This window comes from Sinocyclocheilus rhinocerous, unplaced genomic scaffold (assembly GCF_001515625.1).
Source record: "Sinocyclocheilus rhinocerous isolate Xijiao unplaced genomic scaffold, SAMN03320098_v1.1 scaffold148, whole genome shotgun sequence".
NCBI classification, from domain to species: Eukaryota; Metazoa; Chordata; class Actinopteri; order Cypriniformes; family Cyprinidae; genus Sinocyclocheilus; species Sinocyclocheilus rhinocerous.
The window spans coordinates 2,687,350-2,711,715 of record NW_015653472.1 but is presented as its reverse complement, the minus strand read 5'-3'; the positions used below and the strand labels follow the sequence as shown (position 1 = coordinate 2,711,715).

Below are 24,366 nucleotides of genomic sequence, written 5' to 3'. Positions count from 1 at the left end.
TGTAATGATTATTTTCAGGTACTGTTATTGTGAGTCTGACAGCTGCCGCCTTGTTTCTAGTTTACTATCGGGCACTGGTGAACTTCACAAACTCATTCCAGTATGGGCCTGAACTTGATGACATCTACTCTCCTGCTTTCATAGAGATATCATCTGCTGTCTTCGATACGGTATGTGCATCTACTCAATGACTGTGAGCTTAAGAAATACATTAAGAGAGTTTTCACGATAATTAAGGGTGTGCTCCACCTGCCGATTGGTTCATATTATTGATCTCATGCCTGTCTTCTGATTTAAAACAATGTTTTGTCTATAAAAAAAAGGCCTTTGTAAGGCAAGGCCAGTATGTGGTGATTAATGGTGTTTATCTTCTCCACAGCTTGAGTCTGACTACAACAGGATACCAGGACAGCAGACAGTCAATGTGGTTCTCATTAAGTAAACACCATTTTCAATTTTGAACACTAATGTAATAGTGCATCTTCTAATGTATAAGCATAGTCGGTTACCTTTTATAATCATTAGGGAATTCATTTCAAATAATTCATTTCAAATAGTCAAATAATCAAGTCCTGTTTTTGCATTATGGGACTTAGTATGATCACTCTGCTCAAAAACATCTTAAACCAGCTGGTCTTCTAGCCTGGCCAAGCTGGTGTCCAAACCTTCTGTAAAAACTGCAAACAGACCAGACTTGGGATACCAACAAACCATCTTAAGTTGGTTTTTGTGGTTGGTTTGTTTGAACTGTTGTTTTGATGAACTGTGCTCTGTGTACATTTGCAGGAAAATTGGCAAAGATGTGTTTGTGGAGCTGGACGTCGGCTCGGATAATAACTCTAATGAAACACAGATCAGAGATGTCCTGTTCTCAGTGGTTAAAGAGGGCACCATTGCCTCTTACGATACCTCAGTAATAGGCTTCCAGTTCAGACGGCTTGGAGAAGGTATGTTCCGTTTTTTTATAGTTTGATTTGATAGTATTAATATTAATATTTATTTATAAACAAACCGTATAACAGACACTATATTTGCAGTCTTATAAATTGCTGAATAATTTAGAATAATAATAATTTAGAATGATAATAATAATAATAACATTAATAATAGTAATAAGCCAAATAACATTTTATCATCAAAATCATCAGATATTGACAAAGACATTTTGCAGGTTTATAAATGTCAGAATAAGAAATTAACACCATCATCATCATCATCATCATTATTATTATTATTACTATTATTATAAACAACAAAAATTACCTTGACCAGTAATAAACTCTTATATTAATAACAGGTGACAGAGGAAATGGGATAAATGCCACAGAAATAAGTTATATGAAGTAACTCGTAGAATAAGTAATTCCAAATCTATGTATGGTCAGGTTCTTTTTACTAGGAATCATTTAGGTTATTCAAAATGCACACCTTATTTATTGAAAGGTGAAGAAGCACCATCATGCCTTCATAACACTGTTAAACATATTTTACTGGATTGCACAGTTTTAAATGTTAATAGACAACATTTTTATTCAGAGATATGTATTTAACTGAGAGATATATATATATATATAAAGAATCACCTGAAGGTATTTTAGAAGTTTTGTCTTGTATTAATCTTAAATGTTGTTAATTGTATGACTCTCGTTATTCACTTTGTTCTTGTCATGAAGATAGCCTTGCTGCTGACATGGCGTTATAAAAAAGAATAATAATAATAATAACAACAATAATAATCATTCTGATAATGTGTTAAAATTGTCAAATCCAACCTTGCATTTTTACCCTTGTATTTTACACTTTATTGTTTATATAACTATTAATTATTGCAGTTCTGTAAAGAACTAGTCATCATTCAACAATGTAGTATAGATAATGTTATAGATTATCAGATAATGTCAGATAATGTCTGGTTATGGTCTGGTTCATAGCTGATACTCCTCCTCCTGTGGAGCCCATCGTTGTGCCAGGTTTGTCCTCAACCAGGTCTGCTGCATGGAGACAATAATGTATTGGAACACAGTCCAGTCTTGTTTACTTAGGACAACTGAAGGAATTTGCAGCATTTGTAGTGGCTGTATAAAGAATGAAACCTATATGCATGTGTGCACTATGATGAAGACCTGAGTATGACCAGAAGAACAAAAGGCTTTGCATGGCTTGTCTTTGATTTGAAGTGAAGCTGATGTCAGGAATGCACCTATCTTGGAGTATCATTTTCAGACGATGTAACCTGTTTGTGTTTGCAATATCTAGTTTTGTTTTTCATACGTGTTGGGATTGAAGTTTTTCCAGTCTAAGCTTTCCATATTTTTACTTTCAGATTAAGGTACCAGATAAGACAATTCAGGACTGAATAGAAAAGCCAGAATTATACAGATTTGCACTTTAGCTTTGTTCACATTGCACATAAATCTGATTTGATTTTCAAATCCAATCTTCAGGACTGACTGTCTACAGTTCGTAAAAGAAAAAAAGAAAAGAAAACTGACCTGACCTTCAGACTGTGCATTACAAAAGCAAAAAAAAAAAAAAAACCACAAAAAAATCGGACTTTAATTGGATTCAAGCCAAATTGAATTTTCTTTCTTTCTTTCTTTCTTTCTTTCTTTCTATTAAGACTATAAAAGCTAAACAGATTTTGTGTTGGAAGCGGATTTTCATTGCCTGTGTGAACAAAGCATTTTTGTATCCTCTTGAAGGATGAAGGATGGCAGGTCCAGCATGGCAAGGCTTGCAGTGAATCATTGAAACATCTTTCAACAAAGCATCATGTACAGTTTTTCTTGGATCACTGCATTGCATTGCGTACAGTGCGTCACAGCATTGAATATGTGTCTCTACCACCTCAGTGATTCCCAGTGCCAGAGAATGTTTGTCAGATGAGTTCAGATGTCAGGATGGGCTTGCGTGTATCCCTGTGGAGTATGTGTGTGACAAACGGCCTGACTGCAGTGACTTAAGTGATGAAATGAACTGTGGTGAGTGAGATTGCTTCCTCATTTATCTCAGAAATGAGTGCCATTGCTTTGTTAATGTAACTGACTAACACCATCTAAATGCACTTTGATATCATCCATAAAATTTATATTATTTTTAATATATATTTGTATTTTATTTAATTTTTGGCAATGAAACATTAATTTAATACATTGCATAGGATCTTTTTTTTTTTTTTTTCAATATGTAAATAAATCAAAATAAATATTGACCTTTAAAGGTACTTTTTGTAGTGTATATTCAGTGCTTTACGATGCTTGACACCGTAATGACTTTAAAGGGATAGTTCACCCAAAAATTTAAATTAGCCCATGATTTACTCACCCTCAAGCCATCCTAGGTGTATATGACATTCTTCTTTCAGACAAATCCAATCAGAGTTATATTAAAAAATGTTCTGGCTCTTCCAAGCTTAATAATGGCAGTCAATTGTGGTCGAAATTTTGAAGCCCAAAAAAGTGCGTCCATCCATCAAAAAAAGTGCTCCACTCGGCTCCGGGGGGTTAAAAAAGGCCTTATGAAGTGAAGTGATGCGTTTGTGTAAGAAAAATATCCATATTTAAAACTTCATAAACCGTAATCTCTAGCTTCGACTAACTATCGTACACGTGTTCATGAGAGAGTGCCGTTCCAGCGGATGACGTAGAGAACATGCTATAGTCTCGCGAGAACCAAGTTTTGTTTACAGCTAACGAAAACCAGTTTCCTCTTGACTTGTATCAAAATCCTCTGACATTTTCCTTTACAAATCCTCATCTAATTCATGACCGGTGTTTTGTTTTGCTTTCTCCTCTGCGCTTCCGCATTTGTCTCTTCTCACCAGAGCTTACGCTACGCCTACGTCATTCGTCATCCGCTGGAACACCGCTCTCTCATGAAAGCGTGTACGACAGTTAGCGGAAGCTAGAGATTACGGTTTATAAATTAAATATGGATATTTTTCTTACACAAATGCATCGATTCACTTCAGAAGGCCTTTTTTAACACCCCCCGGAGCCGCGTGAAGCACTTTTTTTGATGGATGGATGCACTTTTTTGGGCTTCAAAATCTCGACCACAATTGACTGCCATTATAAAGCTTGGAAGAGTCAGAATATTTTTTTAATTTAACCCTGATTGGATTCGTCTGAAAGAATAAAAATCATATACACCTAGGATGGCTTGAGGGTGAGTAAATCATGGGGTAATTTTCATTTTTGCGTGAACTATTCCTTTAAATTGTTAGCATATATTTAATTTCATTTGTGTTTTTAATTAATTGACAGCCCTAATTATATCATTTATTTTCAAAGGTGTTCCTGTACGCCCTACTCCATCTACGCCTCCTAAAACCAGACCCCCACCTGGCCCAGGACCCTGCCGTGCAGACCAGGCCGCCTGTCAGAACGGACAGTGTATCTCACGGGACTACGTGTGTGATGGTGAAACGGACTGCTCTGATGGCAGCGACGAGTTCAATTGTGGTAGGACAAATGGCGTGTGGACACAAGTGTGCAGTAGGACACAAGTGTGCTGTAACCATAACATTTACCACAGAATTAAAACCACTTATTTATAATCAAGCATGTTATGCTGGTGATAATATTTGTCTGAACTCTGCATTTACTATACAACTATATTTGTAATTGCAAAGGAACTCCGTCTCCCTGTGAACCCAATGAGTTTAAGTGTCAGAACGGCCGCTGTGCCCTGAAACTGTGGCGTTGTGATGGGGATAATGACTGTCAGGACAACTCCGATGAGATGAACTGCCGTAAGTCAGACACGAGCTTTCATCCACAGATGGAAACCTGTTACACAAAAACTCACTTTGCTAATAATTGATTTTTTTTTCTTATTCCTTCAGCCACTAAACGTCCAGGGGACACATGTGCCCCAGAGCAGTTTGTGTGTTTGTCTGACCGCACATGCATTCCTGCCAGTTACCAGTGTGACGAGGAGCCGGACTGCGCCGACCGCTCTGATGAATATGACTGTGGTAAGGCATTACAATCCAATTAATCTTTAACAAGTAAACATTGATTGTCATGTCATTCCAAACACTATAACTCTTTTGTCTCCACTTATTTTTCACTGTCATACTCACTTTGACTTCCAAATCCTGAAAATTGTGTGTTTATGGTCTGCAAAGAAAGATTCATGTCCACCAGCTTGTTTTGTCTCACTCATACAGCTTTTCAGTAACATATAGATCTCATATCCCATATATCTTGCGCTTGTAGCTTATTTAACAGGCGGCTTTGGTATTGTTTCTGGCTGGCTGGCTGATCTCACTGAATGAATCTGCCAAATAAAACTGGTGCTGCTGTCCCAGGCTGCCAATTTAGAATCAAATACTTGCTGCGTGTGTGGTTTCTTTTGTCCATATGTCTCTTTTACTATGTTAGCATTCATGTAATACAGTAAAATATGTAGATTGAAATTGATTGTACTGTAAAATGATTATACTATGCGTTCTCTTTCATTGTACCCAAGCACCTCCCACTGTGACCGTCCCGCCAGAAGAGTCCATCACAGCAGCGCGGGGAGACACTGTGACCTTTACTTGTTCTGCCATTGGTGTACCTGTTCCCATCATCACATGGCGTCTTAATTGGGGACACTTACCAACCAATAGCAGGTAGGTTAGGATGTAATAAGCATTGTGGATTAAAAACTCTGAAACGATCAAGATCACAATCTATGTTAAATCACAATCTACAGTCCACAATCTATGTTGAAGTCATAGAGTCCATATTCTCTTAAAGGCTGAATAAACGCAAAGTTAAGAATACTTGTGGTTTCATCCATTCCTATTGTATTCCTAGAACTCTCTTTGCTGAACTCTATAAATAGGTAAATGAATAACTTCAGCACTAGTCTAAGTGAAAACAGAGGGCAGTACTTCATGTACTCAATAAGCAATGGCAAAATGGTTGTGAACTGTCTCTTTTCCAATTATTGAATCTCAGAGGAGATCGTCTTCTGATGTTGCTTCTTTGCCATTATTATTTATCATAATTATTGGACATTATTAATATATAACCAGAGAATGATATTTAATTTGCTCCTCAGCATGTGCTCTCCTTCTGTGTAATAATTTCTAGGCTATTGTAGGTTTTTTCTGTCAAATGTGATTTAAAAAAAAAAAATTTTTAAGCATTTTTAAGGCAACATTTTTGTATTTGTCTTTCATAACCAGATTTTTTTTTTTTTTTTCATTTCTTTATTGGATTTTTCTACATGGACTAATACCTATACAAATAGCAGACCCATTTGTCACAAGTTACATTTCCAAAGTCACTTCAATTAACAAAACTACAAATAATTACGTAGAATAAAACAGAAAATAAAATACACAGCAAAAAACAAACAAACAAAAAAACCACACACAACACAAATGTGTAATTAAATAATTAATATTAAAATAATAAATTAAAATAAGTTGAGTAGGCTCCTGAGTCATGGGCATGAATATGTAAGTTTTTAAACTAGGACTGTTAGTAGAATGTGTTAATTTTATTGCAATAAATTATTAATTAAATTAACACATTAAACAAGCACATCATTGACCATAAATGAAATATTATTTCGTTGGAACCATTTACATAGGACGCGTTCTTTCATTAAAAAACAGCTGGACAGAGGACAAGGAATGAAACTGAATGCTGGGGTCTCGAAACTGCCCTAATTTAAACATGATTCTGTTGACAGAATCACAATGAGCAATGAGAATGGGCGAGGAACGATCACCATCCGTGACGTGAAGGAAGGTGACCAGGGCGCGTACACCTGTGAGGCCATCAACGCTAAAGGCCTAGTGTTTGCCATTCCTGATGGGGTCCTCAGCCTGTCTCAGAGACCAAACCCAGGTACTGCACCAGCTCCATATGGTGCGAACATTTTGGATTACTGTGTATTCTGTATTATATGTTTGTTCTCATCTGATGCATTTCTTTTCCGAAGAAAGATGTCATCTTTTATTTGTGAGACACAGGTTATCCTACTGTTTTTTTTTGACCGTTTGATGTGACATTGTGGTCTCATGATGACTGTGATCCAGCTCAAACCTGACAGTGGTGGTCTTACCATCCTTTGTCTTCCATGTCGTTCTTGTCCAGTTGTGTCATCCTCTCTGTATGTGTTAGCAGGTAACTGCCGTGATGGGCACTTTAGCGTGGGCGGTCACTGCATGCCATGCTTCTGTTTTGGCATCACAAAGAACTGTCAGAGCACCGGTCGCTACCGCAGCCAAATCACACTGCGCTTCACAGAGGAGGATGACTTCAAAGGTACTCAACTGATTCAAAATTTGGAGTTTTCCATTTATGTTTATGGATTTACAATTGGAGAATGTAGATGTTGTGGCAACTTTTGGTGTCATCTTGTGTGTAACACATGATATTTATCACTAACCCTGTAAAGCCTGACATGAAATATTAGTCAGATTTTTTTAATGGAACAGTTTGAGTGTTTAGACATAATATATAAAAAATATGCATGTGTTTTTAGTTGAGTGTCATTTAAGCTCAAGGTGGAAAACAAGCCATTTTTGTTCAAAGGTATAAATTGAAGCAAAAATATGCAATTCGGTGCAGTTGCTGATATTTGTATGGCCACAAAGATGAATTTCAGTTAGCTTGTAATCTTGTAAATTTTATAACTATATAGCAGATTGCTTAGATAAAATGCATTTAAATATCAGATATCACTCCATATCTCAGTATTATGTCTTTGTAGAATTATATTTACATGCTTTATGATCAAAGCTCTATAGTTTTAATTGTGGGGGGCAAAACATATTTTAAACAAACATAATGCAATGCAAAACAATGATGATTGATAGATGTATAAATAAATGTTCATCAAAAACCTGATATTTGATAGACACAATTTAGCACAATTTAAAAAAAAAAAAAAGGTTGTATGGATAATCAAGTAAACCTAAGTTGCTTTAGTCCGGTAAGTGTTCATCTTGAAATATTACTAAAAGAATAAAAGCTATTCTTATATTTACTTTATTAAAACCTTTACAAATTTCATAGTAAAAAGAGATGTGCACCATGACCTAAAGGTGGACGTTTTTAGAATAATACTAAAAAAGTATAAACTGTCAACTAAAAGGAATGCAGTAGATTATGTACAACAGGTTTTTCAATAAAGATTTGATCGTGTTTATAATTTAGAGGCCTTAGAGATTTGCATATCAAATATGATACAGTAGGTTTTATTGGGGTTAAAGTAACAAATAATACACTGGGATATACGAAAATATGGTACACTACTTTTCTCTTGTCTGTCTCTGTCTTTTTTTAATCCACAGGAGTCAATGTGTCACTTCCGAATCATCTAAGCACTCCACCACATCTCTCCAACACTCAGATGTTGATCAATCCAGAGAGTGAGGAGTTCCAGCTAGTGGATCTGTCTCGCCATTTCCTCGATCAAGACACCTATTGGTCTCTGCCTCGCCAGTTCCTGGGCAACAAGGTTTCTCTCCCCTCCTCACTACTCTACTGAACAAATATAAATAGGAGCTCAATAAAACATTGACTAATCCGTATCTTCCTGTTTTTGCTCAATCCCATTTCCATCTTCTCCCTATCATTTGCTGTCTCTTTTCTCACTGTCACTGTGATGTGGTAGCTAGATTGTCTTGGGAAGCATGTGTGAAATATGCATTGAAGCTCTTCGACGTCTTGGTATTCTGGACACTGTGTCTGTGTTGTGCAGGTCGACTCGTATGGAGGCTATCTGAAGTTTAAGGTGAGTTACTCACTGCAGCGAGATGGATCGCAACCAAAGGAGAAACCTGATGTTGTGCTGAGCGGCAACGGGCAGAAATGTATTTACCGCAGAGGCGACCCCACTTTACCTGACACAATCAACCATAGAGAGATCAAGTTTACAGAGGTGAGCCACATATGTGAAATGCTTAAGTATATAAAATATATTTTTATAAAATATATGCACACTATCATTCAAAGATAGTAGACTCTTTTGCTCACCAAGGTTACATTTATTTGATAAAAATACAGTGAAACATTAATATTGTTAAACATCATTATTACAATTTAAAATAACTGCTTTCTAATTTAAAATATTATAATGTAATTTATTCCTGTGATATTAAAGCTGAATTTTCAGCTGCCATTACTCCAGTCTTCAGTGTCACATGATCCTTCAGTAATCATTCTAATATGCTGATTTGCTGCTCAAGAAATGTTTCCTATTATTAATATTACAGTTGAAAATGGCTTAATTTTTGTGGAAACTGTGACACATTTTTTTCCAAGATTAGTAGAAAGGTCAAAAGAACAGCATTTATATGAAATAGAACACTTTAGTAATATTAAAAATGTCTTTAGTGTCACTTTTGATCATTAATAAAAAAAAAAACTTACCTACCCCAGAATTTTGAACTGTATTGTGTATATAATTTTTATTTGAATTTATTTTTTTTTTTTTTACATTTTTATTTTATTTTGTATTGTAATTAACAGTTGTGCTTTGAAGTACTGAGAAAAAAACTTTAAGTCATAACCATGGCATACACTTGCTGTTGACAAGAGATGCTGACAGAACTCAAGGTTATTTAATTTGGTCTAAAAATAAAAAATCACATCAAATGTAAATTAATTTTTTTTATGCATATTTTAAGAAATGTAAAATTGTTATGAATTTGCAGTATTGCCAGCTCTACACTGCTAAAACATTTGTGTAAAACTGACAAATAAAACCGTATTAATACCATGTACCATAAAAAACAAACAAATAGTGATTCTTAAAAGATATTTTTGTTTACAGTGGTTTTGCAGCAGTGTTGCTTGTTAGTGTTATTCACCTCTCTGTCTCTGTGTCTCAGGAAAACTGGCAGCACTCTTCAGGACGAGCAGTAACTCGTGATGACCTCATGATGACCTTGGCCAATTTGGAGAGCATCCACATTCGCACCATTTATGACAACCGCATGGCCAGTGTCAGTCTGAGTGACATCAGCATGGATACCACCAGCAAAGAGTTCACCCTGCAGGGGAACCCGAGAGACGTGGAGGAGTGCAGGTTAGTGTGCATTTAAATCAACAGATAGGATTACAGGCCTGTCAGAAAATATCAAGCTCCTCTTAAATCACCTCTTCTTTGTCACTTTAAAAATCCAGAAGCTGATTTTTTTTTTGAGAATTCTGTGTGAAAGTGTTAATCTGTGCGAACTGTTGATCTCAAACAGATGTCCTGCTGGGTATTCAGGCCTGTCTTGTGAGTCCTGCTCCCCTGGTTTCGAGCGGGCACCTGGACCCTACCTGGGCATCTGCGCTGGCTGTAACTGCAATGGTCATGCCAGTGCCTGTGACCCTATTAGTGGACACTGTCTGGTAAGGATAAGGGTTTCTATGCATTATAAATATGTAGATAGCTAATACACTACATCAGTTAGTAGATCACTGTACATCACACACTGATGTGTAAATGCCATGTGACAGAGTTGTCAGCATAACACAGAAGGACCTCAGTGTGACAAATGCAAGCCTGGCTTCTTCGGTGACCCAAGTCGAGGACGATATGATGACTGCAAACCTTGTCCTTGTCCATACACAGAGACGTCTCGACGGTAAAGATATCAAACCTGTGTATATAATATAAAAATTATCTAAAATAATATGTAATAATAGAATAATGTTGTTCTGAAAATAATCTTTTTTTTTTTTTTGAAACATCTGTATTTAACATGATGTAATCTAAATGATTTATAATAATAATAATAATTTAATTCTGAAAATAATCATTTACATTTATTTATTTTTTTTTACTTATGATGATATATTATTAGTATTAATAATAGTAATAGTAATTTAGATTATTTGAATGGAACTTTGACAAAACATCTTTGTGAAATGTTAAACTGGTCTGTTGATTTGTTCAAAGGTTTTCAGATACTTGCTTCCTGGACCATGACAACCAGGCAACATGTGACGCCTGCAGACCCGGTTACACAGGGCGACGTTGTGAGAAGTAATGGAGCAGCTCTTTTGCATATCGTTGTTTTAACACTACATTTTGTGGTGCTGAGTGCATAAGAAATATGTCATCATCTGCATTTTTTATTTTATTTTTTTGCCACAGATGTGCTCCAGGATATGATGGCAACCCTATTCAGCCCAACGGCAAATGTGTCCCTGCTGCTAGCCGTGAGCATTTTTCCTTCATTTTTGTTTACAGTTGTGGTAGTAAATGATTTATTAGATTAATATTAGAGGCAAGATTTATTTACTCGCCTTTAGCTATTTCTTTTCTTGGAATTTCTGCCTCATTTTACCTTGAAGGTCAAGTGAAGCTTTAGATAATGATTAATACTCAGTGCACTGTATGCTGCAATGCCAGCTGTTCGTGGCCAGGATGTTCAAAGCATTCCAGGTGTAATTGGCAACCATATGGTGTTCTTGTCCCTGTTCAGTGATTTCCAAGTGTGATAACAGAGGAACCATCAATCCCATCAGCAAACCATGCTACTGCAAGGTATTAAATTGCACTACAGTTACTTTTTAAATACACCACCATTAGGAAGTTTGGAATCGGAAAGATTTATGCTCATACCTAGGCTGCATTTATTTGGTCAGAAATACAGTAAAGCAACTGTTTTCTATCTTTATATATTTTAAAATGTAATGCATTTCTGTGAAGGCAAAGCTGAATTTTCAGCAGCCGTTACTCCAGTCTTCAGTGTCACATGATCCTTCAGAAATCATTCTAATGTACCGATTTGCTGCTCAAGAAACATTATTATCAGTGTTAACAGTTGTGCTGCTTAATATTTTTGTGGAAAGTGTGATGCATTTTTTCTGGCTTCCTTGATGAATAGAAAGTTTGAAAGAACAATATTTGAAATGGTTATCTTAAAAATGATAAATGTATTGTCTTTAACTTCAATTTAATGCATCCAGGCTAAATCAAATTATTAATTCTTCCAAAAAAAAAACAAAAAAAAATCCTACTGACCCCAAGCTTTGAATGGTAATGTATAACAATGTCAGTAGAATATAAATATTCAAACAGTGTTGGATCTTCTGTTGTGCAGGCCAATGTGGTTGGTGCTCTTTGTGATGAGTGTAAGAATGGCGCTTTTAATTTGGCGGCTGATAATCCTGAAGGTTGCTTGCAGTGTTTCTGTATGGGAGTTACAAAACAGTGTGCCAGTTCAACCTGGAGCAGAGATCAGGTAACCACATCCTCTAATCTTGTCATAGTTGTACCTGTAAGTGATTTTGAATGGTTGTTTTAAAAAAATTTTTATACATTTATTTGTTGGTTAATCTGAAGGTTCGAGGTGGTGTCAATGGCCAGCTCTTCACCCTTTCCAATGCAGCAAACACTAGGACCATCTCTGAGGGCATCACCCAGAGAGCAAGTTCAGAGGTGGTCTACCGATCCTTCACCAGTATCCCTAATGACATCTACTATTGGGTCCTGCCTCAGACTTTTAGAGGGGACAAGGTGAGAACATCCAATGCAATACAATGCCATATGTACAATTTGACCTTCGTCAGGTAATATGGCACATGTCAGTGTGCTGTTTTTCAAAACTTGTTTTTCTGTCCTGTGTAAAGGTCACAGCATATGGTGGAGAACTGCAGTACAGGATGCATTATGAGCCACAGGCTCGTTCACTAGTGATTGATAGACGACCTGATGTGGTTCTCCAAGGCAGTGGCATCTTCCTGGAGCATTATTCACAGAACAAACCACTTCCTATAGTACCAGCCACCATCACCGTGCCTTTTAGAGAGGTGTGTTGCAAATATATATATATATATATATATATATTTATATATTTACTTCTCTTTTTTGGGTGTTTGGTACAAAGTGTCTTTTTTAATTTAAATTACATATTTTGGAGCTGTATTTAATAATGTATTAATTGTATGTTTTTTGTTTACTACTTTTTACTACTACTTTTACTACTACTACTATAAACAAATAATAATAGCAATTTGTTGTTTATAAAAATACATTTTATTTTTCAAATAAATTAATAATTAGTCATCTTAATCATACTGCATTTATTAATTTACAATAAATATTGCATTTTAAATAAATAATATATTATATATATATATATAATTTTTATTTTTATTTATTTTTTTATTTTTTTTAAGGCCATAAAGTGAAACTTGATCTAGCTTGATTTGCTCTATGAATTCCCATTGCCTGTTATCCCCACAGTCTGCATGGAGACGGTCAGATGGACAGCCATGTACTAGAGAGCACCTGCTGATGGCTTTGGCAGATATCAGCATATTTATGATCAGAGCGACTTATGCAGACAATATGGCTGAGAGCAGGTAACTTTGCACTTTCAATTTTGCTCTTGCTCCTTAATTATACATTGACTCTTGATGTCCTTTATATTTACATCCTCTGGATGGCAACACATTGTCCTGTTTGGCTCCTATCTGTCGCTTAACTGATTTTGTGAACAGGATATTAGTGTTTAATCTCAATCTCTCCTGTTTAGTGTCTCCAATATACAAATGGACATTGCAGTGCCCCACTCTACAGGAAACGAGAGGGCTCTGGAGGTGGAGGAGTGCGCATGTCCTCAAGGATACACAGGACCTTCTTGCCAGGTATATTACGACTTCAAATAGCAACATTCAGTCTGTGTGAACTTGTGTCCGCCTGAGTTGATGCAAAAACCTTCGCCTTAAGCAGAGGTTCTGCCTGTCAAGTTAATAACAGTCTTTTATTCATTTTTCTTGATCTCCAAATGTAAGTTCTTAGCAACTCATGGAACACGTTAGCTCTAAAGCTCTATGTCAATTAAGAGAATGGATGCAGAGTTTCATAGCTTCGGCATAGACACCTGTGAACCCAGCCACCTCTGACTCACCCATTGTTTGCAGGACTGTGATGTCGGCTACACCCGTACACCGGGACTTTATCTTGGCACCTGTGAGAAGTGTGACTGCCACGGGCATGCCAGCGGCTGTGACTTAGCGACTGAAGAATGCCTGGTGAGTTAACCTTTCCATTGCAGTGATTATGCTGTTTCTGGATGACTTATAGAGATTTGTGTGGAGTAGGGATGTGCAAAACAACATAATGTATATTAAAAATTAGCTAGTCGGTCAGTTGCCTTTACTAGTTGACTAATCAGTTGTAACTGGAACCCCTTTATAATTAGGCTGGATTTGGGTTCACCTGACCCTAGTTTGACTAGTTTCTTAGCAGGGAGGTTACAGGCTTAGCAGGGGGGGTTGTTCAGAAACAGTTAAATAAAGCACCAAAAAAAAAGAAAAAAAAAAAAGAAGTTATTGAATGACAAGTCGACTAGTCAACTACTGTGAAAATTAAAATCAAAGCAATAAGTCTATAAAAGAAATGAACCTCCATAAACTACTGAGCCTCAGTAATTAACTAGTCGGATGACTGGTCATTTATTGTGAATAAAATCAAAACCAAAAAATGTATACAAAAAATAAAATTTAATTCAAATGATCTAATTCATCAAACTAGTCAGCCTGAATAATTAAATTGTCAGTTATTGGACATACTATCATCAATAAAATCAAAGACCAAAAAATGTATATGAATAAAAAACATAAATTAGTCTTCCTCATTAATCAACTAGTTGGTTCTTGAATCACTAGTCAAGAAAGTCTGTATTACAGAAATATATAAGAAAAAATACAATCTAGCCGTCCTCCCTAGTCGACCACATTTTCCCTTCTGTTTTAGAATTGCCTACATAACACGGTTGGGAGCCGTTGTGAAAACTGCCTCCCTGGTTTCTATGGAAATCCAAGGACTGGTGATCCACAGGCATGTAGACCCTGTCCTTGTCTAGGACACTTCAGTAGCCAGTGAGTTTGCCTTTCTCTATTAACTTTATCAAAGACATTTTTTTCAGATAAAGAGGTTATAGGTATGCCCTTCAGGCATAACCTATAATTCATATTCATCCAATCTAATACTTTTCTTCTTCCGAAGGCCTTCATCTTGTTACTTGGACTCAGATGGACAGCCCACATGTGAATGTCCTGCTGGTTATACTGGAAGACGCTGTGAAAGGTAAGTGTCTATGGTCCAATGAGAGGGTAAACCTCCCATTCAGTATGCTAGTAAAGCTGGGCTTGGCCAAACTGGTGATGGAGGTGATCGGCATCCCTTTATCTACTGCCAGAAAGCATGTGTCTGTTGCATTCCAGCATCTTTTCAACCATTTGTGATTGAATGGCATTTGTCCGTTGGTATGGGAGAAGCAAGCCTTGAATCAGTGCCACTCATACCAAAGTGTCAATGTCTGAAGGCATTTTTGGAGGAGTTTATAAGTGGAAGCAGTGGTGCTTAAAATATTTGTGTGCGGTACGTCTGAAATCGGCATCTTTTTCAAGCATAAACGTTTCGCTTCTCTACTGTGAGAGTAAAGTTCCTTCTTACTGTCAGCAAGGCTGAGATCTCTTTTTGAAGGTGTTGAATTAATTAATTGCATAATGTCACTTGTAACAGGAGTTGCATCCTTTTTAATGCTTCAGTGCATCTTTGTAAAGCCTTTGCTGCATTTTGAGCAACTTTTTCTTATTTCAAACTCTTCTTCTAGACGTTTGTGGGTCTCTAGGGTTGTTTATGCTTCCCATACTGAAACATAAACAAGTTGATGACATGGATTTTGGATCCTTGTCACTCGCTCAGAGTGCAAAAGCTTTTGGGTGTCTGGGATAAAAAAACAAAACAAATGGCTTGTATATATATTTTTAAAATTTGGTTCCAACGTGCCCTGTCTTATCATGGCTCTCAGCATTTCCAACTGCGGGGACTTCTTCCTAGAAGGTTCAAAAGATTTCCTTCCCACTACATGTGATGATGCTTTCTACCTCAGCCCTGGGAAGAGGCAAGCTCTGGATACAACTGGCCATAACATTGGTGAATACTTTGATAGAACAGAAGATAGTACTTTTTCAGTACCTGAAAGAACTACAAGATCTTTGCTGTCAACAACTATACGTAGCTTAAATCACCGTTGGACTCGTGGGCCTCCACGTTACACACCAAGTCCTGAGGCACGACAGCAGAGCTTCCAGCTGCTCTTGAGGATGCACACGAATCACTTCAACCAGCACCTCAGTATGCTTGAGAGCAACACGCTGGACATAAAAGACAGCCTCGAGAACATGACGAAGCACCAGAGTCACTTCAGCTCTCAGCTGAAGACACTAGCCAGTGTTTTGTCTCCAAATGACAGGAAAGACAGAATCAATGAGTTGACCAACAAATACACAGACATTAAAACAAGACTAAGTAAACTAGAACAAAAACTTGAGATACTGATTGATGGCTTCACTGCACTAGCACAAGAGTTAGACAAAGTCAAACGTGCACGTCATATGGCACGTCCACCACAGGATCAAAGAGAAATCGCTGTGGTTACTACCACCCGGATTCCAGCCTTGACTACAGCTTGGATTACGCGCATGTCTACCAGCAGATTTCAGATGAGAACTGTTATTCCCAAAACCCTGCCAACTCCACATATTATCTCCACAACTAACTTTGCAAAAGATGGACTTTCCCCGATGAATGGAAGTTCAACTAAGAGGCAAGGAAAGTTCTCAACTAAAAGGATCCAACCAATATCAACAAGAGGAGACACTGAAATCAATTTCACATCAAAGGCAGACAACAAACATCATAGTAAATCTTCTAGGAGATCAACAGTTCCCAAAGGTATCGCCAGCCATCCTCTTACTGCATCCTCTGAAAGGCTTTCAACCTTGGTTACCTCCAATGAAACGCAACAGAATCAACAAAAAATAAAGGCACTGACTACAGTTTCTCTTATATCACGGGCAAGGATTAACAGACAAAATGTAATTTCTCAAAAACACCACAAAAGTGCTCCAAAAGTAAATGGTAAGTCTGCGGAGTCTCAAAAAACTGCAAGGAAACATGATCAACTATCCCATTCACCTACAAAGCCTCAAGTTAAAGAAGAATCTGAAATTTCTAAATTTCAGATTCCTCCTCCATCGCATACAAAAATCCCTCATATTGAAGAATCAGCAAAATCTTCCAAGTCATCAAGCAAACCACAAAAAGGGGCACGTATTGCTTCCAAAAAAACATCCAAATCTATGAAAACTCAAAGAAATGATTTGGTAGTAAGAACGTACAAAAAAGCCACAAACATCAGCAAATCTTCTCACAATGTTCAAACAAAGAGAAGACATTCCAAGACTAAATCTTCCAAGCAAAATCAGTTAGTTCCTTCTCATGAAGCGAGAGGTGCATCAGACTTAAGGTCCAACCAACCTGAGGAGTTTACCTACACAACTGCTTCTAGTAAATCACCTGACAAGAAAAGATTACACTCCCCTAAACCCAAAGTAAAAACGACTACTCCAAGAAAATCAACTCAGAGCAACACATCTAACTCCATTAATATTTTAGACTTCATCTTCATGAAGAATAACAGGGGCCAGAAAACATTAAAAAGATCCATGCTAAAACAAGACGAGAACCTTTATATTGTTCTTGGAAGGCTGGCAGTTCCTGTCAAAATCATTCCTGATTACTAAATATTATGGGGATTATTATACCAGTTTGTTACGTTGGACCTTTTCCCCCTCTTTTAGCCCCCATAGGAACTATGCAGAATGTATTGAATGTTCAAGCTTGAGGTTTGAATACAAACTATGATGCAAAAGTGGTATTACAAATCATCATAATTCTTAAATCAAGAATGTTGTAAACCAAGCATGTTGTGCCTTGCATTTTTATTTAATGATCTGACCCTAATGTTTTTTTTAGCAGAATTATGGAAATAATGTTTTATTAATATTATGTGATGCCTTGATTGTACTGTTTATACTATTTTGTCTACTTAGTAGTCAGACATTATGTTGTGTACTTTTATACAATTCTATTCATCTTTATTTATCCACACTGCCTACTCGACTCATTGTCTTGTAAAGTTTGTGAACTCCATCAACATAGAACCTCAATTTGCCCAAATATGGCAAAAGTTGTATTTTGTATTTTCAGCAGTATACCTTTAAAAGGTTTGTTGAAGTAGTGGTGTATTGTATTGAATTCTATTGTAGTGTATTAGTGTATAATGCATTTGTCTGGACTACCTTGGAACCTCGAGTTATCAGGTAAGACTTTTTGTCAAGTTCCTCAGCTTCCACAGGCTTGGGGATAAGGTGGTTTTACTTGCTTAGACACTTGGATTGGGTCCTTCTGGTTGTCTCTGGCTTTATTTCAGCCTGTTAGTTCAGCAAAGTAGTTTTTCAAAGAGAGAAGGACTCGGCATCTGTGGGATGTTGAGAGCGTTACTGGCTGTAATTTATCCATCTCCTGAACTTGGAAGCATGGCATTATGCTATGGATCCTTTGTTATATGCGATCTAATATTTCTCTTGTGGTGGCCATTAAAAGATGCTAATGTGTGAGGGGTTTGCTCTTTTACTTTTCTTGTGGTATTCCAAATGTGAATCTGACAATCAATAACTGCTTGTAAATGTACAAACATTTCATGTCATGTGTTAAGCATTTACGCTGGTTATTTCCCAAATTATTTTCTTGATATTGGGTATTATTTGTTATAGAGTAAGCCATTGTTTTCAAACATCTTTTTGTCTTATGTTACCTCCACAGCCCCAAGCTCCAGTAACGCTTCATTAACCAAACATGAAATGTTCATTTTAACTCCTATCATTAGCTTTAGCATTTTACACATACACATGTCATGTTTTCTGTAGGATATCCCTTGTTAGGATTTACTTTTCCCTAACCTTTTAACCTTTTTTCCCCCTTCGTGAACCAATTATCTGCACACAAATCAAAGTTCCTTTATGTTAGCAATATTAGCTTGTCTGAAAATGTTCAGGAAGTATTTGAAGAAGCTCTATGCATTAATCATATTCTCAAAGAGGTGTGACTCAGTTCATAGCAGTCATAAATCGCTCTTGATGTTCACGGCAGGTCCTGTCACGTCTCTGTTAATTCCTAATGTGGTTTCATTTTTACTGCATGACACTTTGAATCTGTTTTTCCAAGGTGTTGTCTATTTTTCCTCAGATGTGCCCCAGGATATACTGGCAATCCCCAACTTGGACAAAGATGCACTGAAGTCGGCAGTAATGGTGGTAATACTGGCAAAAATAATGTTCTGTAACAATTTTTCCTAAAGTTATAAGTACAAAAAAATGTCAATAATTATCAAATTAAATGAAAATTTCTCCTACATTCAAATACTTTACCAATATTTTACTAAATTAAAAGTGTATTTAAGACAAAATATGTTTATAGATTGTTACCGCTGTGACCAAAGTGGAAGCGAAGGATGTAGCGCAACTGGAATCTGTCGCTGCAAGGTAAGAAAATAAATGTTGGGTTTTTTTGTTTGTGTGTGTGTATTATTTGCATCAGTTTTAAAACATAATTGTTTTTACTCAGATGAACGTTGAGGGTTCAACATGTTCCACTTGCAAGCAAGGGACCTTCTACCTCAGTCCTGCTAACAAAGATGGCTGTCTGTCCTGCTTCTGCATGGGCGTCACCCAGCAGTGCTCCAGCTCCAGACACTATAGAGATGTGGTAAGGCCTGATGAGTTACACCAGTGCTTTTCATCAGTCTGTGTAGGCATATGTTCATTTCCTTCCTTTTTTCTCCAGGTTTCCACCATTTTTGCCCCTGGCAACTACCAAGGTTTTGCTCTTGTAAACCGCCAGCGCACCAACCGCATTGACAGTGGCTTCTCCATAGAGCTGTCCACAGATGGAACACAACTCTCCTACACTAACTTTAACTATCTTGGACAGGAGCCACACTATTGGCAGTTACCCAGCGCCTATCAGGGAGACAAGGTAGAGTCTGGCAGCGTTATGTACTTTATCATTCTTACAAGTCTTTGTGTCTCCCGCTTTGAGTTCTCTTCAAATGGATTTCTTTCTGCAAATGCATGCTGCCAAGACCTTTTCTTTCAAAATGTACTTAGTCAGGGCAGCTCTTCTACTGCTTAGAAATGTTTTCATAGTGGTTGGAGTCTACACAAAGGCTATAGTACTGTAGGTACCAGTGTCAACAAATTGTGTTTGCTTAGGCTTAATTTGACAGATGCGTCTTTATATTTTGATTTTTTCATTGTTTTGGATGCGATGCACTGATTGAAGTGTTTCTGAATCTATTTGCCTTTTTTAGAAGTCTTACTCTGCTCGAACTAGACGAGCACACAAGGTAATCCTTGCAGGTTCAAAGAGTGATCGTGTTTGTTGAAAGTGTGTCTGATGTTGGCCTGTCATATTTCTAGAATTAGAATGATGCATGAATGGGTCATCTGAGCATTGATCTTTTCAGAATGTTTTGCATATTTACTCATGTTATGGTTTTATTTGGCCTTGATCGTGATTTGAAGTGCATGGGATTTCATCATAGACACATTCTGACTGCATTTTTAATCATACTAAGGCCCTGTTGACACCTAGTAACACCATGGGGTCACACTTTTTTTGTGATTTTATAATTTATTGAATTATTAAGAATTGAGGGTTTAACATCATACACTCGTAAATGTGGTGTCTGAAAAATGGCATTATCAAAGTCTTAAAGAAAAATGAAATGACTCAAATGAAAGTGGTCAGTGGCGTTTTGCTTGTATTCTTTTATGTAGTCTTTTAGCTGTCTAGAAATACAAGTCATACAGAAATGGTACATAAAGAAAAGTAACTAGTTCTTTGTAGTTCATTAGTTTATCATTTAGATTTTGTAATAAGATTACAGAAATTGTTTTATTCACAAAACTAGAGAGACTCCCTATAGATAAATGACCAACTTAGAAGGGACGTGGCTGCATGGCAGCTAATGAACGATATGGGTAAAGACCTCTTAATGTCCAAAAGAGCCACTGAGGTATTAGTTCACTTTTACGGTTAGTTCTTACCACTGACCTGAATCCTAGAGGCACTTCAACAGTGTGACACCCTCCTGTTTCACATAACTGATGGATATTTCTTTAGCAACAGAATGTACTAAATTTAATCTGAAAGTTGGAACTCCCTCTAATTCTTCCATGCTTTTAATAAACTGACCGCCGGAGAGTTTGCACTGAAAATTAAATGCTGGAAAACTGACAGATATGCTGAATTCCAGTAGAATCCGTGAAGGTCACAAATATCTTCATGCATTAACTTCACCTGTAGATGTTTGAATTAAAAGCGATAGAACAAAATTTGAGAGAAAAAACTGCATGAAACAAATTGAGGTTGGAAGATATTTAGCTGTTTATGAGTGACACCACTTAAACAGAATGAACACTTGAGGTGAGAGCATACGTGGTATCCTGATTCTTACACTGAGCACTTCCCTGCATGCATTTAATCATCTGTTTGGCTGCATGTCCCATTCTTTCCTCTCAGTTTTGGTACATCTGTCTCTTCATTCTCTCTCTTTGGCTTTGCTTATACTGCACAAAAATCTGGTTTGTTTTTCCGGTCCGATCTATAGGAATGACTGTTCACGCTCTATGAGTGATCATCTCTGTTTGATCCATTCATTTGTTTAGACTCAGTGACCATGTGTCTACCGTTCAAAAATTTGTTGTCCGTATGATTTTTTTTTTCTTGAAAGAAATACTTCAATATTTTATTTAGCAAAGATGCATTAAACTGATCAAAAGTGACACTGAAGCCATTTTATAATGTTTCAAAATATTTGTTTTAAAAAATCTGTATCATGGTTTCCACAAGAGAAGCATTATAACTGTTTTCAGCATTGATAATAATAAGAAATGTTTCTTGAGCACCAAATCAGTACATTAGAATGATTTCTGAAGGATCACGTGACACTAAAGACTGGAGTAGAATTCTGGAGTAGATGACTGGAGCTATGTCATCACAGTAATGAATTAAATTTGAAAATATATTCAGATAGAAAATGGTTATTTTAAACTGTGTTAATATTTCTCAATATTACTTTATTAACAAATAAATGCAACCTTGGGGAGCATATAAAATCCTTTTCAAAAACATTAAAAAATCTTCCTGATCTCAAACGTTTCAGCAGTAGTGTTCATTGATTACTATAATAATGACTGTACTGTAGCATCAACCCAAGAGATTTTCTCAAACAACAAACCAGGGGCATTTCACACATGTACTGTGTCCAACTGCTAACCCATTCACTGTTTGAGGAAAGAGTGAGCAATAGTGAATGTACTTGAACATATCTGTAGCTCCAGACATTTTTGTAAACTTTTTCTTTTAAGGGAAATTTTTTTTTTAAATCAGATTTCTAAATGCATCCATTAAAACTCTAAAACTCATAAAAACTTTTCTTTAATCATGAAAATTAAAAAAACTGAAACAAACTGAATGGATTTGAACATACTAACTCTAATATTTGCTGCCTGTCTGAGCAAAGCCTTTGAGTCACTATATTTCCTGTTCCATCCGTTGTCTTATTCTCACTAGCATCCTGCTGATGAAGTACGCAAACTTGATGATGAAATCTGGTCAATCATCACTAATTTCTCCAATGGGCAGTCTCCCTTCTCTTTCTCTTCATCCTCTCAAACTTCCCATTCTTCATTTGATGCCCAGAGTTCTCTATCTCGGTCAAGTGTGCGTGCCCCTTCTTTCCATTCTGGTATAACTTCCTCTTTAAGGGCCTCTGAGTCCCATTCAAACGACCCAGGCCATTCCTCTCACCCTGACTCATCTCAGGTACTGTATGCTCTCACTGGTGGCTTTCACGCAGGTTCATGTTAGGATTACACTAGGGCTAGTCATCAACTAGTCATTCAATGACAGACTAACTGAATAGTGACTAGTTTTAGATTTGTCCATTACATTGTCCTGTGCTGTTTTTGAGCATCTCGCATTGTTTTAAAGGCATATTTCGCTCTAAAAATTGAAATTGTTATAATTTACTCACCCTCATTCAAAATCTGTATGACTTACTGTGGAACACAGTGGGAAAAATCATTGGGTCCCATTGACTTTTATTGTAAGGATGAAGAATCCCCCCCAACATATCTTCTTTTGTGTTCCAAAGAAGAAAGTCATATAGGTTTGCGATGACAAGAGGGTGACAACTTTCTCTTTTGGATGAACTCTAACTTTTAAATGCAACAAACACACTTGAAAAAAAAAAATGGTTAGTCAACTTGTCATTCATGCAGTGGCTAGTAGCTTAGTACTTCCCTTGTTTATGCTAGTAAACATTTTCTTGTATACACAAAGTTATGTTGGTTGATTTTTGGTTTGGATGTTGGTCTTATCAGCAGGTGGAACAGAGAAAAAACACTGTTGGTCTCCCTAGAGGTCCACGACCTGGCCCTTCTAACAAGGTAGTCACCAGTGACTCTACTTGGCAATCATGGGAAAGTGTCACCCTTTTCTGGGAAAACCAAAATGAAACTCAGGAAGGTCACAGTCTAGGTTAAGTTGAATATACACTACCATTCAAAAGTTTGGGTTCATTAAATAGATTTTTTTTTTTAAAGAAATTAATATTTTCAGTCAGCAGGAACACATTAAATTGATCCAAAGTAACATTAAAAAGTGTTTGTTTCCACAAAAAATATTTAGCAGCACAACTGTTTACAACATTGATAATAAATGTTTCTTGGGCACCAAATCAGCATATTAGAATGATTTCTGAAGGATCGTGTGACACTGAAGAGTGGAGTAATGGCTGCTGATGAAAATTTAAGAGCTGAAGACATTTTAAAATATATCAATGTAGAAAACTAGTTTTAAATTGAATAAGATTTCACAGTATTGCTGTTTGTGTTTTTACTGTATTTTTGATCAAATAAATGCAGCCTTGGTGAACGTAAGAGATTTCTTTCGAAAACATTGAAAAATTGTACCAACCTCAAACTTTCGAACAGTGTATCATAGAGGTTAATGTTCAACAAAGTATGACTGTGGAGGATTAGGTCATCTACGTATCTAGGAAAGTACGCAAAAGCTAGTTAAGGATTGATGATCAAAGGGTGGATTTTTCCTGTTGGTATAGATTGAATAGACATTTTAGTTTTTTGAAAAGAGTCTTTTTTTTTTTTAATAAAATATTAAACCAAACTCAATTTCCAACTCTTCTTATTTCTAACTACCATATTTTATTGTAAGAATTTTGATGAAGTTGTTGAAGTTAGTCAGTGACTGACAGGAATAGATTTCTTTTCTCTCATACTTTCCTCTATGCTTTGCTTATCTGCTACTTTTCTCTTCATCCAAGCTTTTATGTATTTCCTTCTGCCTATGCTCCAGTATGTTTTGGTCTACAATGGTTTCAGCTTGCACCCAGATGACGTGCTCTTCTGGCAGCTCCCGGAGCAGTTCAAAGGGGATAAGGTAAACAAGAGAGGTGAGAACCCATACATCCAT

General features: G+C 36.7%; 1 protein-coding gene across 1 annotated transcript in view; it reads left to right on the top strand.

The window, feature by feature from the left end:
* The window catches only part of LOC107716070 (basement membrane-specific heparan sulfate proteoglycan core protein-like), a 107,246-nt gene that overhangs the window by 45,096 nt on the left and 37,784 nt on the right, over positions 1-24,366 (top strand). Inside the window, exons 4-38 of the mRNA XM_016522390.1 lie at positions 61-170; positions 380-438; positions 787-947; positions 1,932-1,970; positions 2,853-2,981; positions 4,293-4,463; positions 4,634-4,753; positions 4,847-4,978; positions 5,476-5,620; positions 6,694-6,851; positions 7,101-7,271; positions 8,303-8,469; positions 8,713-8,892; positions 9,845-10,041; positions 10,208-10,352; positions 10,461-10,588; positions 10,903-10,989; positions 11,101-11,165; positions 11,432-11,493; positions 12,053-12,193; positions 12,295-12,468; positions 12,582-12,761; positions 13,198-13,316; positions 13,490-13,601; positions 13,878-13,988; positions 14,713-14,837; positions 14,965-15,045; positions 19,054-19,121; positions 19,285-19,349; positions 19,432-19,572; positions 19,651-19,842; positions 20,177-20,212; positions 22,444-22,695; positions 23,256-23,321; positions 24,250-24,333. Coding sequence (XP_016377876.1) covers positions 61-170; positions 380-438; positions 787-947; positions 1,932-1,970; positions 2,853-2,981; positions 4,293-4,463; positions 4,634-4,753; positions 4,847-4,978; positions 5,476-5,620; positions 6,694-6,851; positions 7,101-7,271; positions 8,303-8,469; positions 8,713-8,892; positions 9,845-10,041; positions 10,208-10,352; positions 10,461-10,588; positions 10,903-10,989; positions 11,101-11,165; positions 11,432-11,493; positions 12,053-12,193; positions 12,295-12,468; positions 12,582-12,761; positions 13,198-13,316; positions 13,490-13,601; positions 13,878-13,988; positions 14,713-14,837; positions 14,965-15,045; positions 19,054-19,121; positions 19,285-19,349; positions 19,432-19,572; positions 19,651-19,842; positions 20,177-20,212; positions 22,444-22,695; positions 23,256-23,321; positions 24,250-24,333 — 4,373 coding nt within the window. The remainder of the gene's footprint in view (positions 1-60; positions 171-379; positions 439-786; positions 948-1,931; positions 1,971-2,852; positions 2,982-4,292; positions 4,464-4,633; positions 4,754-4,846; positions 4,979-5,475; positions 5,621-6,693; positions 6,852-7,100; positions 7,272-8,302; positions 8,470-8,712; positions 8,893-9,844; positions 10,042-10,207; positions 10,353-10,460; positions 10,589-10,902; positions 10,990-11,100; positions 11,166-11,431; positions 11,494-12,052; positions 12,194-12,294; positions 12,469-12,581; positions 12,762-13,197; positions 13,317-13,489; positions 13,602-13,877; positions 13,989-14,712; positions 14,838-14,964; positions 15,046-19,053; positions 19,122-19,284; positions 19,350-19,431; positions 19,573-19,650; positions 19,843-20,176; positions 20,213-22,443; positions 22,696-23,255; positions 23,322-24,249; positions 24,334-24,366) is intronic.